This window comes from Lolium rigidum, chromosome 7 (assembly GCF_022539505.1).
Source record: "Lolium rigidum isolate FL_2022 chromosome 7, APGP_CSIRO_Lrig_0.1, whole genome shotgun sequence".
NCBI classification, from domain to species: domain Eukaryota; kingdom Viridiplantae; phylum Streptophyta; class Magnoliopsida; order Poales; family Poaceae; genus Lolium; species Lolium rigidum.
This window is the reverse complement of record NC_061514.1, coordinates 305,577,595-305,592,562: the sequence shown is the minus strand read 5'-3', so window position 1 is coordinate 305,592,562 and position 14,968 is coordinate 305,577,595. Positions and strand designations below refer to the sequence as shown.

The 14,968-nt window shown below is 40.3% G+C and overlaps 1 protein-coding gene across 1 annotated transcript; it reads right to left on the bottom strand.

Annotated features, from left to right (window-relative positions):
* Positions 1 to 235: 235 nt before the first annotated feature.
* Positions 236 to 735, bottom strand: LOC124673110 (two-component response regulator ORR42-like). The gene is made up of 2 exons (XM_047209237.1): positions 520 to 735; positions 236 to 424 (listed from the first exon to the last, which is right to left on the bottom strand). Exons 1-2 carry the CDS (start codon positions 733 to 735, stop codon positions 236 to 238), a joined length of 405 nt encoding a protein of 134 aa, XP_047065193.1.
* Between the last annotated feature and the right edge of the window lie 14,233 nt (positions 736 to 14,968).

The window sequence follows — 14,968 nt, the reverse complement described above, 5'->3', positions numbered from 1 at the left end:
TTAATTAGATTTCTACCTTACACATCACAAGTAGTCCAAATAGTATTGCATTCAATTGAAGGAGATACATATTGGAAGCCTCTCTTGCCCTTCTTGCTAAATACAACCTTTAACATGAACTAGAAATAAAATGACAATACGATAAAACTAAACAAATATGATAATGCTAGCAGGCTCATACACATATGAGCTCAACGTCTTATTCACTCCATTTCTTGAGGAAACTTAATCGCGCTTAGACCATGGAGTTATTCTTCTTATTCATGACCTCCTGAATAATAGGCCCGACAACTTCAAACTTCATTGGTTTGGGCAGAAATATATCAGCACCAGCGCTCATGAATGATTGTTCGAGATCATAACCGGCTGATACTCCAACAATCTTCACATGACTTTCTCCCAAAGTACGGATCTTCTCAATGGCCTGCCAAATAAGGAAAAAGGTACATTCAAGCAAACTATAAAGTAAAAAAAAAAATATCTATTTAGGAAACATGAAAAAAATATTAATTGTAATACCTCAGGACCGGACATTACTGGCATTTCCTTGTCACAAAAAATAATGTCAAACTTCTTTCCCTCGAGAAACAGTTGCACAGCTTCGTTCCCATTTTCAGCCACAGTAATCTCACAATGGAACTTCCGCAGGATGGTGGAGAGAATAAATGCATGAACAGGCGTATCCTCCACAATAAGGGCCTTCACGGGGGATCCTTGGACGGTGGAAGTCGTCATTACCTAAGCAAACTGTAAATAGACACATATGCTTATTATTTCAAATCCACGCAATACATGTAAAGCGATTGTTCTAAGGTATTCTCAATAACAAAAAAAAAACAATTAGAAACCAAAATGTTGTATATATAAATAGTTGCAAAATCATTAGAAATAATTCCTACAAATAATCTGGAAGTTAGGTATTTGCTTGAAGTACATACCTGTTGATGGAAATGTATGCTAAATCTAGCAGTAAGTTCAAGTCATCAAATATATCTATTGCGAGACGTGTGCGCACTTTATTAATACTCATGAGGGAAAGATGGAAAAACAAGATTTGAATTTAAGAGGATTACAGGAACATCACAAAATGATGAAATAGAACAAGCAAATCTTGTGCTGCATATGGATATTTTTTCATGCGTTGTTCTACAATAGGCAGAATCAAAAACCTTTTAAGGATGACCTTAGCATAAAAACAAACATGAAAAAACACAACATGTACATATAAATGCATATGCATGATTGCACCTCTAACAGTCTCTTCTATGTAAATCACGGATATATAAACTTCTAGATGATGATGAATAAAAGGGAAACTAAAGCAAGAAATACGGACCTTAGAGCTAGCTAGAGCTTATGGAATAGGAGGGGTAGCAAATGCAGATAGATATCTTTTTGCTCTTGTTGCTTGAGGTTTAATTTGGTGTTGTGTGCCTTGTAGCCCCTCTATGCCTAGGTATTTATAGGGAAAACGAGAGGAGCGCCTCCCCTAGGCCGGTTGATCTCGACCGTCCATTTCAAAATTATGCCTACGCCAATGTGCAAATATCTCCACCGCTTCACACCAAAATAATAAGGGGAGAATCAATGAGGATATTGGCAATATCTTTTGTTATAAATGATCCATATATATTTCATATTTTCAGATATTGCCCACAAATGTATGGCTTTTAAATTTATCGATTATCGCACCATAAAAGATCACCCTATGTGTAAGTATATTTGTCTTGACATGTTGTCATACCTGGATACCAAAATGGGATTATAAATCATTTATTTTTTGCCATTAACAAAGGATGGATGTATGTTCATATTGTTATGGTGATTAGTACAATTAAAGGATTAAAACCTATTATGAACATGTGTCCATGATAGATATAAAATGTACCTAAGAAGATATTGCAACTAATATTCCAGATCTATCACACATTAGTTACCTCGTTCTCCAGATTGTCTTAATATGGTATCTATAATTCCATCTTGTATACGTGCACATGGGCGTAACTTAAATAATGATGATCTAAACCCGATTATACATGTGTGTTGATTGCATGTGCTAAGAGCGCACTAATTCCATCCGAGATTTAGAAATATAATAATAATAAAATAAAGTTATATATCATTAAAAATTCTAACTCCCGAGAGTGATGTGCGTAGAGCACGCAGTTGGGAAACCCCAAGAGGAAGGTATGATGAGCGCAGCAGAAAGTTTTCCCTCAGTAAGAAACCGAGGTTTAATAGATCACTAGGAGAAAGAAAACCCTTTTGAAGGTTGTTGCTAGCTGGGCAGGGCACACTACCAGTGTCAGCAACAATGTGGAACCTGCACACAACACAACCACAATACTTTTCCCCAACTTACAGTGAGGTTGTCAATCTCACCAGTTTTGCTGAAAACAAAGGATTTGATGTATAATACGGAAGGAGATTTTTTTTACATTGTAATAAAGAGAACATTACTTTCAGTAAAGAAACGGAATAGGTGTTTGCAGTAGATGTTTTATCAGTGTAAAAGAAAGGACCGGGATCCATAGTTCACTAGAGGTGTCTCTCCATAAAGATAGATAAAATGTTGGGTAAACAAATTATAGCTGGTCAATAAAGACCATACATGACAAGATGATTACTACGAGATTCATTTGGGCATTACAACATGATTCATAGGACCGTAATCCAACTGCATCTATGACTAATAATCCACCCTCAGGATATCATCCGAACAACTTTGGGTATTAGGTTGCAAGCAACATATTATTGCATTAAGTAAAGTGTGTAAAGTAAACACTAGAATTATCCTTGGATAAATCATTGTTGTTTTCTCCCTAGTAGCAACAACACATCTACAACCTTAGAATTTATTGTCACTCTCCCAGATTACTAGAGGCATGAACCCACTATCGAGCATAAATGCTCCCTCTTGGAGTCACAAGCACATACTTGGCCAAAGTATCTACTAGCAATGGAGAGCGTGCAAGATGAAAAATAACATATACATGACATATCATAATTGATCTAAATCATAGTATTCAATATTCATCGGATCCCAGCAAACACAACATGTAGCATTACATATAGATGATCTTGATCATGATAGGCAGCTCACAAGATCTAAACATGAGGCATAATAAGGATAAGACAACCATCTAGCTACTTCTATGGACCCGTAGTCCAGGGATGAACTACTCACACATCCCTTCGGAGGCGGTCATGGTGATGAAGAGGCCTCCGGTGATGATCTCCCTCTCCGGCAGGGTGCCGGGAAGAGCTTCAGAACCCTCCCGAACTAGGGTTGCAGATGGTAGAGGCGGGGAACTTTTCGTGCATGGAGGCTCAGGTCTCTGGGTTTTTCTGAGGATTTCAATATATAGGCGAAGGGGCAAGGTCGGTGAACACCCGAGGGACCCACACCTACCCTAGGTGCGGCCAGGGGTGGTCCGAGCCTAGGGGGTTGTGACCGCCTGATGGCGCTTCTCCATCTCTCCTCTGGACTTTTTCATGATAAAAAAATAGGAACTTCAGATTTTGTTTCGTCCAATTCCGATAATATTTCCTATACAATTTTTCTGAACTACAAAAACAACAGAAAACAGGAACTGGCACCGTGACATCTTGTTAATAGGTTAGTCCTCGAAAATGCATAAAATGCCACGAAGTGTAAAGAAAACATATAGAAATTGGTGTAAAAAAAAGCATGGAGCATCAAAAATTATAGATACGTTTCAGACGTATCAAGAGCCGCTCACAAGGCATCCTAGGTGTACAATATATATGCGTGTGTACATCATGATTCATGATCTAGTCTTGATTATATCCTTGCCATCAAATTTTTGTTTCTCCCAAGCATCACAGGGATGATCCCCAGTAGATGCGTATCTAGCCCATGGCTACCACAACTTCAGCTATAGGCATAGGAAGAAGCCCCCAAATAAATATCTTCATAAACCATGAAAGTAGGTGAGGTGCGACTAGAAGGGGGTGAGTAGGAGCTACACAATTTAGGGATTTTTCAATTTTCATGTTGGTTGTGAAAACTTAAAGGTGATTGCTTCAAATAAAGATGATCCTATATGCGATGCAAACAAGAGTAAATGAAACACACGTAATAAAGCAAAGGTAAAGGGAAGATGTACGGTAGGGCTAACGAGTGGGGACGAGGCGCGATATGTTTCCCGTAGTTCCCTTCAAAAAAGGAGCTACGTCTACGGTGAGGAAGTGTGGCACCACAAAGGTGCCAACAGCCACAAAGGCATCACCTTGTTCCTTGTAGGCACACCACAAAGGTGTACATACCTTCTCCACTAAGCAAGGTCGGTCTAGGCGGATAACCTTCACACAATGTTGATGCACACTCCACAATGGATGAATGCTTCCGACAACATCACAAACTAGTCACAACAAGATCTAGACTCGAGATGCTCTTCAAAAACAAGGACCCCCATAAAGGGATCTACGGATTCCAACTCCAAAAAGGAAAAGTATGGGGTCACGAAATTTCTTGGGTATAAGAGTTGATCTAGCCCTCCTCCTTGCATTCCCAAAGTTTGGAGGGATTCGGTTGGCTAGGGAGAGAGATCTACGTGATTGAAGCTTACGAAGTATGGAGGCAAGAGATTGTTATTCGTGTTGGCATATCTTATTTTAGGAAGAAAAAGTCTCACCATTTTATATCTTGTACAGGCCTTGGAGCCATTAAAGCGTCAAGGGGGTAGATTATCCATGTTTATTAATCCCAGATGCCCCCCCCCCCCCCCCTCGCCCGGATGATCCACCCGGACCAGACAAAACTTCCTTCTCTGGGGGATGTAGAATCATGCCGCCCCTCTCCTCGTGGAGTGCCAATTCTCTGTATGGGGGCCGGTTAAAAAACACTTCTACCCCTCTTTCTGCAAGCTTGACATCTCTCTGATGTTGGGGCGGATAGAAATCACGTTCGGGTGCGGATGGAAATTACATCTGTCCCTATCTCTGCAGCTTAAATTCAAGCCATTTCTTATAGGGTATTTTTATGGGTATCCCCTCCACCACTGCTAGAATCTATAGCCTCATCCAGTGGCCACACAACTAGATTGCGGCATTTCCTTTTTGTTCTTGCATGCGTTAAAGCTCTTATTACTTGTGGGAAAGCTCATTTGTTCCTTGTAATCCTTTGTTTCTTGCATACATCCATAGTCATGCGGTATGATTGAGAAAGTGGCCAGCTGATGACTACAAGTACATATCAATTCTAGCTAGTTTGGAAATAAGATTATCAGACCACGGGGAACAACTAGTTAAGGTATTAATCCCCCTTGCTACTATCTCTTAAAGACTACTTGTAAATTGTTTTGTAATCTCAAGTTTAAAGTTTTCTATAGGATGGTTGTAATTGGTTGCAAGAAAGTAAACAAAGAAATAATAAGTGTTATAAGAAATGAGTTGAAACTTAATAAGACAAAGTTTTCTCGAGGATTATTGGATCCACCTCTAGCATTAGGATTCATGTTAATCAAGAGGAAGTATGCCTTTAATCATATTGTGTGTGGGGGGATCTCCATAACAAGATGCGCCTAGAAAACCATCGGTCATCGCATCTCTAAATAACCACAACAGCTAGTCTTATGCAAGTGATACATCCAAAACGTATCTACTTTCCCGAACACTTTTGCTGTTGTTTTCCCTCTAATTTGTGTGTTTTGAATATAACTCACACGGACTAACGCTGTTTTCAGCAGAATTGTTCTAGTGTCTCATTTTTGTGGAGAAATCCAACTTTCAGGAAAATTCCTGGAAAATATCGCAAAATCCCTATTTCACTCGAAGACTCATGGAGCCAGAAGACAAGACGGAGAAGGGCCACGAGGGGCCGCCAGCAGAAACCCAATCCGGGGACAAGAAATTACATTCTGGAACCCTGGCGGGACAGTGAATTGGAGGATATCATCGCCATCATCATCATTGACGTCTCTCCATCAACCATGCATGATTCACCCATCCATGTGTGAGTAATTCCCTCGTTGTAGGTTGTAGGGGATGGTAGGAATTGGATGAGATTGTTCATGTAATAGCTATAAGATTGTTAGGGGCCTAGTGCCTAGTATCCGTTGTTAGTATTTTCGAAATTTTTGCAACTTGTTATGCGTAATGTTTGTCACTTGGGTCCGAGTGCCATGATCTCGGATCTGAACATGTTATTTATTCATGAGGATAATTATTGTTTTTGATCATATATGCAAGTTGTATGCACATATCGTTGTCCAGAACCCGAGGCCCCAAAGTGACAACAATTGGGATAACCGGAGGGGATGGCTATGATGTGAGGATCACGTGTGTTCGCGGAGTGTTAATGCTTTGCTCTGGTAATCTATTCAAAGGAGAACCTTAATTGCCAGTAGATTCCCTTGAGGCCTCGCTACAAACGGGCTGGTAGGACAAAAGATGTCGTGCAAGTTTCTCCTTGCAAGCACATACGACTAAATAGGAACACACGCCTATGGTTACATTATACTAGGATGCTTTTATCATTGTTACCTGAAAATGCCCATGTCTTTGATTATTATATGAATTATCTTACCCATGCAGTGCCCGTTCATCCATCCCTATGCCTACAGTATTTTAATACTGTTGTCTACTACAATCATCACTACTACTATTTTTACTTCATTATTGTTGTTACTTCACTACTGCTACTGCTATAAAACTGTTACTACTGATAAACCATTGCAAGCAAATCTATTTCCAGGTGCAGCTGAATTGAAAACTCATATGTTAAATCCTATAAATATTCTTTGGCTACCCTTGTGTTGAATCAATAAATTTGGTTTTTACTTCCCTCGAAGACTGTTATGATCTCCTATACTTGTGGGTCATCAGCAAGCCACATATTGACTATTGCTATTAAGGGTGTTACCCCATGTTTATCGATATGAGCTTGGTGTGTCCCTCTTTATCCACCTCATCCATGTGTTAAAGTGCCACTGCGGTAATGTCACTTCTCGTTGTACACTTCACCATACTTCAAAGGGTGGTTCCCTCTCAAGACCATAAGGCAAATATTACATGGTGCTCAACATATAATATCAAGAGCGAAAACTAACACACATTAATACATATAACCATTGATCATCTTAGATTCATCTCATATTCGTGCTAGGGTTTCTCCATGTTCCCAAGAACCAAAGGAACTACTCACACATGGAAACAATCAAGAACATCATCATAATCTTATGGATAGGATGGAAATGATGGAATGAATTCAAATACAAATCCACAATAGCAATCAAAATTACATCTATGGTTGGAGGAGAATGGGATCGGTGATGGTGATGGAAATGCAGCGATTGATGATGAAGGGGATGATGCACTGTCCTCCGATGATGCGCGTAGCAGCCCGGATGATGTTTTCTCCAAAGTTCCTTCTCTAAATCTGATGGGCGTTGTTTCTCTATTTTTTGGAGTTATGTGTCTCAGATCTCTATGCCATTTGCGTGAGATGAAAGTATTGGATGAGGCAGTGCTCCTGACACGTCATCCCCCCGTACCGATGCCTGCTAAACTTTCTGGAAGTTTTCCTTGCATCCTCCCTTCTCCTAGGTGCATAATCACTACAAGAAAAGTTGCCATGGCCGACGAATTGAAAGTCGCGCCGTGGTTGTTGATGCAGCAACCCAGATGACTTTTGCTCTCTCCGTGGTGCATGTCAAAACTTTTTTTTTCTCGGTTTTGAGGCCATCTAGCCCGACGTAAACGTGGAAAACATCACGTATGGTGGTCCAGGACGTGGTCCATGATGCATTCTCGGGTGCGCCGGCCAAGTCAACGCAAATCCACACTACCTAGGGATGTAGGGCCCAGATGGCAACGTCTCTAGTGATTTTTTTTCTCGGTCGCGCCATCTCGTTCATGTTCTCGGATCGAGCCGTCTACGCTGCAGGTTCATGGGATCCGTATGTTATCCTCTATGTCCAATCAATTTTCTTTTCTTGGAGTTAGTTTTTTTTGAAACATTAACAGTAGGAAACGCTCCTACTGTTTTAATATATTAACAAGGGGTCAAAGGACCCAGTAGTTACATATGTTACACAAGGAGGTTCAGGGGGGAATACAGGGAGGTACAATAGAGTATAAAACTAGAGAGTGGCTATCAGGTTCTTGATATAGGGATGCTAATCCTTTTTTATTCTATGCTCCAGGAGAGCAAAGTCTTGCTTAAATCTTCTAGACCAGGAGTCGACCTCTGGATTGATGCCCTCAAAGAGTTTGCTGTTTCTCTCTTTCCATATGCTCCAGGAGGCAACAATCACCATTTCCATGTATAAGGGTTTCTGCCAATAGGCACGTCCTTGTTCTATAATTTCAAGTCTATCTCCATTTTGTGTCCAAGTCATCTGCAGCTTATTCCAACAAGCTTTACTGAAGTCACAGTGAAATAGCATGTGCTCAATTGTTTCTTCAGGTGGGGAGGAAAACATCAGGCAGTTATAAGAGGAATTCAGGGTATAGTTTCTTTTCCTCAGCATATTTCTGGTATTCAGTCTGTCCACCAACACAAGCCACCAGAAAAATTTAAGCTTAGGAGTGCATTTGGAATTCTATAGCCAAGATAAAGCAATATGGGCAGTACACTGCCTAAAGCAAAATTTGTAATAAGCCCTGGAGGAATATTCCACAGCACCCCATTCATATGTCCAGGAATCATGTGTATCATTTGTTAAGTCAATGTAGGAAGTTAAGCTTTGTAAAGTTCTAATTTCATCGAGAGCTTGTGGTGTCAGAGGCAGAGAAAAATTCTGTGATAACTGGGTAGAAGTTAAGAAATCCCTGACTGATATGTCTTCATTCTTGGTGAAAGAGTAAGCTCTCGGGAATTCTTCTGATTTTATATCTTGTAGCCATTTATCTTTCCAAAAAAAGTGTATTTCTTCCATCATTAATATGGCTCATGGAGATTCCTCTAAAAATGCCTTTTTTCTTTCGATCCCGTGCCGCCTTGGAAACATTGAGACCGCTGTTGCAAAATGGGGCCCGCATGTCATCCTCTATGAACAATAAACCTTTTCTTTCTTGGAGTTATTTTTGGCACCTCATATTATGTCACTTGCCTTTTTTCTTTCGATCTCGCACCGCCTTGGAAACATTGAGACCCCTGCTGCAAAATGGGACCCGCATGTCATCATCTATGTACAATAAAAGTTTCTTTTCTTGGATTATTTTTGGCTCCTAAAAATTACTTGGGAGTATCCAGTTGTTGTGGAGATTGCCTCAAGCTTGTGACCTTGATTGATTTTATCTGGGATTTTTTCTCGAATTTGAGGATCTTTCCCCAAGCTTGTACGGCTTCGGTGACCACCCTCAAGGGTCCCTTAGTGGATTGAGGATTTTCCTTTTGATGGAAAGGGTCGAGGAGAATACGGTGTGTGATACGTCTCAAACGTATCTATAATTTTTGATGCTCCATGCTTGTTTTACACCAATTTACACATGATTTGTTTACACTTCGTTTTACTTTTATACATTTTCCGGCACTAACCTATTGACAAGATGCCATAGTGTCGGTTCCCTATTTTCTGATGTTTTTGTATTTCAGAAAAGTTGTACATGAAATATTCTCGGAATTGGACGAAACAAAATCCTGTGATGCCCCAAAACCGGTATCCTGAGGATTCCAGCGAACCCGCCGAAATCCGCACGATATCGATTCTAAGACGCCCTCCGACACGACGCGCGCGATGAATCACACACGTGATGCCAGAGGAATTAACACGAGCGGTAACATTACAACAGGATTACAATAGAGCCCACAAGAAACATATATTACAACAACGACTCCAACGAGTCAAGATCGAATGCGTCCGAGTACGGACAAGATACAAATTGGACTAAGAGTACTGTAGATAACCAGCGGCGTTCATAACCCTGCCCAGGCCAAGCCGGAAGGGTAACCTTGCTATCGTCGTCATCTGGTACCTGTCGAAGACGGGCCATCGGTTGCTGACAAGAGGGAGGAAAAAAGAAGAGAAAAAGAAAAGGCGAGAGTAAGTACCAACGAACGAACTCCGGCACGTACTTAGTGATACGTCTCCGACGTATCGATAATTTCTTATGTTCCATGCCACATTATTGATGATATCTACATGTTTTATGCATACTTTATGTCATATTTATGCATTTTCCGGCAATAACCTATTAACGAGATGCCGAAGAGCCAGTTGTTGTTTTCTGCTGTTTTTGGTTTCAGAAATCCTAGTAAGGAAATATTCTCGGAATTGGACGAAATCAACGCCCAGGGGCCTATTTTCACACGAAGCTTCGAGAAGACCGAAGAGAAGACGAAGTGGGGCCACGAGGCGGCGCCACAGTAGGGCGGCGCGGCCCAGGAGCTGGCCGCGCGGCCCTAGCGTGTGGGCCCCTCGTGACTCTCCCGACTCTGCCCTTCCGCCTACAAATAGCCTTCGTCGCGAAACCCCCAGTACCGAGAGCCACGATACGGAAAACCTTCCAGAGACGCCGCCGCCAATCCCATCTAGGGGGATTCAGGAGATCGCCTCCGGCACCCTGCCGGAGAGGGGAATCATCTCCCGGAGGACTCTACACCGCCATGGTCGCCTCCGGAGTGATATGTGAGTAGTTCACCCCTGGACTATGGGTCCATAGCAGTAGCTAGATGGTTGTCTTCTCCTAATTATGCTTCATTGTCGGATCTTGTGAGCTGCCTAACATGATCAAGATCATCTATCTGTAATACTATATGTTGTGTTTGTTGGGATCCGATGGATAGAGAATACTATGTTATGTTGATTATCAATCTATGTGTTGTTTATGATCTTTCATGCTCTCCGTTACTAGTAAATGCTTTGGCCAAGTTGATGCTTGTAACTCCAAGAGGGAGTATTTATGCTCGATAGTGGGTTCATGTCTCCGTGAATCTGGGGGAGTGACAGAAGCCCCTAAGGTTATGGATGTGCTGTTGCCACTAGGGATAAAACATTGATGCTGTGTCCAAGGATGTAGTTATTGATTACATTACGCACCATACTTAATGCAATTGTCTGTTGTTTGCAACTTAATACTGGAAGGGGTTCGGATGATAACCTCGAAGGTGGACTTTTTAGGCATAGATGCATGCTTGGATAGCGGTCTATGTACTTTGTCGTAATGCCCAACTAAATCTCACAATACTCATCATATCATGTATGTGCATGGTCATGCCCTCTCTATTTGTCAATTGCCCAATTGTAATTTGTTCACCCAACATGCTATTTATCTTATGGGAGAGACACCTCTAGTGAACTGTGGACCCCGGTCCATTCTTTTAATCGAATACAATCTACTGCTATACTTGTTCTACTTGTTCTCTCGCAAACAATCATCATCCACACTATACATCATCCTTTGTTACAGCAAGCCGGTGAGATTGACAACCTCATCTGTTTCGTTGGGGCAAAGTACTTTGGTTGTGTTGTCCGGGTTCCACGTTGGCGCCGGAATCCCCGGTGTTGCGCCGCACTACATCTCGCCGCCATCAACCTTCAACGTGCTTCTTGGCTCCTACTTGGTTCGATAAACCTTGGTTTCTTACGAGGGAAAACTTGCCGCTGTACGCATCACACCTTCCTCTTGGGGTTCCCAACGGACGCGTGTTGTACGCGTATCAAGCTCTTTTTCTGGCGCCGTTGCCGAGGAGATCAAGACACGCTGCAAGGGGAGTCTCCACATCCCAATCTCTTTACTTTGTTTTTGTCTTGCTTTATTTTATTTACTACTTTGTTTTCTGCACTAAATCAAAATACAAAAAAATTAGTTGGTAGTTTTACTTTATTTGCTATCTTGTTTGCTATATTAAAAACACAAAAAAATTAGTTACTTGCATTTACTTTATCTAGTTTGCTTTATTTACTATTGCTAAAATGGGTACTCCAGAAAATACTAAGTTGTGTGACTTCACAACCACAAATAATAATGATTTCTTATGCACACCTATTGCTCCACCTGCTACTACAGTGGAATTCTTTGAAATTAAACCTGCTTTACTAAATCTTGTTATGCGAGAGCAATTTTCTGGTGTTAGTTCTGATGATGCTGCTGCCCATCTCAATAACTTTGTTGAATTATGTGAAATGCAAAAGCATAAAGATGTAGATAGTGACATAATAAAATTAAAATTGTTCCCTTTCTCATTAAGAGGAAGAGCTAAAGATTGGTTGCTATCTCTGCCTAAGAATAGTATTGATTCATGGACTAAATGCAAGGATGCTTTTATTGGTAGATATTATCCCCCTGCTAAAATTATATCTTTGAGGAGTAGCATAATGAATTTTAAACAATTGGATACTGAGCATGTTGCACAAGCATGTGAAAGAATGAAATCTTTGGTTAAAAATTGCCCAACCCATGGACTGACTACTTGGATGATCATCCAAACCTTTTATGCAGGACTGAATTTTTCTTCGCGGAACCTATTGGATTCAGCTGCTGGAGGTACCTTTATGTCCATCACTCTTGGTGAAGCAACAAAGCTTCTTGATAATATGATGATTAATTACTCTGAATGGCACACGGAAAGAGCTCCACAAGGTAAGAAGGTAAATTCTGTCGAAGAAACCTCTTCCTTGAGTGATAAGATTGATGCTATTATGTCTATGCTTGTGAATGATAGGACAAATATTGATCCTAATAATATTCCGTTAGCTTCATTGGTTGCTCAAAAAGAACATGTTGATGTGAATTTCATTAAAAATAACAATTATAATAATTCTAGGCCATATCCTGCTAATGGTAACTCTTATGGTAGATATGCTTCACCTAATGAGGAAAAGATGTTAGAAATTGAAAGATCCACCAAGAACTTTATGCAATCACAATATGAGCAAAATAAATTGTTTACTAAAACTATGAATGAGCAATCTACCTTGTTGAAGAATATAGTAAATCAACTTGAAAATCTGAATATGGAGATCTCTGGGTTGCAAACTAAACTTGCAAATGCTCGAAAACCGAATCTCATACATGTCGCGTCACAATCTTCTTTAATTAATAAAATGGCTACTAAACCTGAGGATATAGATAATAAAATTGTTACTACAGCAAATGCCATCCAAGTTAGAATTAATGAGAATATAAGATTGATGGCCGAATTGCGTGCTAGGTGGGAAAGAGAAGAAAATGAAAAAGAAGATAATATAGCTAAAGTTTGGACTATTACCACCACTAGCAATGCTAATGCTACACATGTTGCTCCACCTCCTACTAATAATGGTAAAAGAATTGGTGTAGGCAATGTTTCCACTTCTAATGCAAAGCGCGAAAAGCTGCTCGAAACTGCTAAAACCGCTGAAACTCGCTTGTGATAAAGCTCGCTGAAATTTTTTCCAACATTGGGGACAATGATCCCATTGCTTTAGATTATAATGGTTTGGATTTTGATGATTGCCACATCTCTGAAGTTATAAAGTTCTTACAAAAACTTGCTAAGAGTCCTAATGCTAGTGCTATAAATTTGGCTTTCACGAAACATATTACAAATGCTCTCATAAAAGCTAGAGAAGAGAAACTAGAACGCGAAACTTCTATTCCTAGGAAGCTAGAGGATGGTTGGGAGCCCATCATTAAGATGAAAGTCAATGACTTTGATTGTAATGCTTTATGTGATCTTGGTGCAAGTATTTCCGTTATGCCTAAGAAAATCTATAATATGCTTGACTTGCCACCATTGAAAAATTGTTATTTGGATGTTAATCTTGCTGATAACTCTACAAAGAAACCTTTGGGGAGAGTTGATAATGTTCGCATTACCGTTAACAATAACCTTGTCCCCGTTGATTTTGTTGTCTTGGATATTGAATGCAATGCATCTTGTCCCATTATATTGGGAAGACCTTTTCTTCGAACCGTTGGTGCTATCATTGATATGAAGGAAGGTAATATTAAATATCAATTTCCTCTCAAGAAAGGTATGGAACACTTCCCTAGAAAGAGAATGAAGTTACCTTTTGATTCTATCATTAGAACAAACTATGATGTTGACACTTCGTCTCTTGATAATACTTGATACACACTTTCTGCGCCTAGCTGAAAGGCGTTAAAGAAAAGAGCTTATGGGAGACAACCCATGTTTTTACTACAGTACCTTTATTTTATATTTGAGTCTTGGAAGTTGTTACTACTGTAGCAACCTCTCCTTATCTTAGTTTTGAGCATTGTTGTGCCAAGTAAAGTCGTTGATAGTAAGGTTCATACTAGATTTGGATTACTGCGCAGAAACAGATTTCTTTGCTGTCACGAATCTGGGCCTAATTCTCTGTAGGTAACTCAGAAAATTATGCCAATTTACGTGAGTGATCCTCAGATATGTACGCAACTTTCATTCAATATGAACATTTTCATTTGAGCAAGTCTGGTGCCTCAATAAAATTCGTCTTTACGAACTGTTCTGTTTTGACAGATTCTGCCTTTTATTTCGCATTGCCTGTTTTGCTATGCTTGATGGATTTTTCGATACCATTGACTTTCAGTAGCTTTGTGCAATGTCCAGAAGTGTTAAGAATGATTATGTCACCTCTGAACATGTAAATTTTGATTGTGCACTAACCCTCTAATGAGTTGTTTTGAGTTTGGTGTGGAGGAAGTTTTCAAGGATCAAGAGAGGGAGATGATACAATATGATCAAGGAGAGTGAAAGCTCTAAGCTTGGGGATGCCCCGGTGGTTTACCCCTGCATATATAAAGAAGACTCAAGCGTCTAAGCTTGGGGATGCCCAAGGCATCCCCTTCTTCATCGACAACATTATCAGGTTCCTCTAGTGAAACTATATTTTTATTCCATCACATCTTATGTACTTTGCTTGGAGCGTCGGTTTGTTTTTGTTTTTGTTTTGTTTGAATAAAATGGATCCTAGCATTCATTGTGCGGGATAGAGACACGCTCCGCTGTTGCATATGGACAAATATGTCCTTAGGTGCGGTGACCCAGCATACCACTTCATGTTGTAGTATA

Coding starts and splice junctions, on each gene's coding strand:
- LOC124673110 (XM_047209237.1), bottom strand. CDS start 735: ATGACGACTTCCACCGTCCAAGGATCCCCCGTGAAGGCCCTTATTGTG. Junction 425..519: donor CAGTAATGTCCGGTCCTGAG/GTATTACAATTA, acceptor CTTATTTGGCAG/GCCATTGAGAAGATCCGTAC.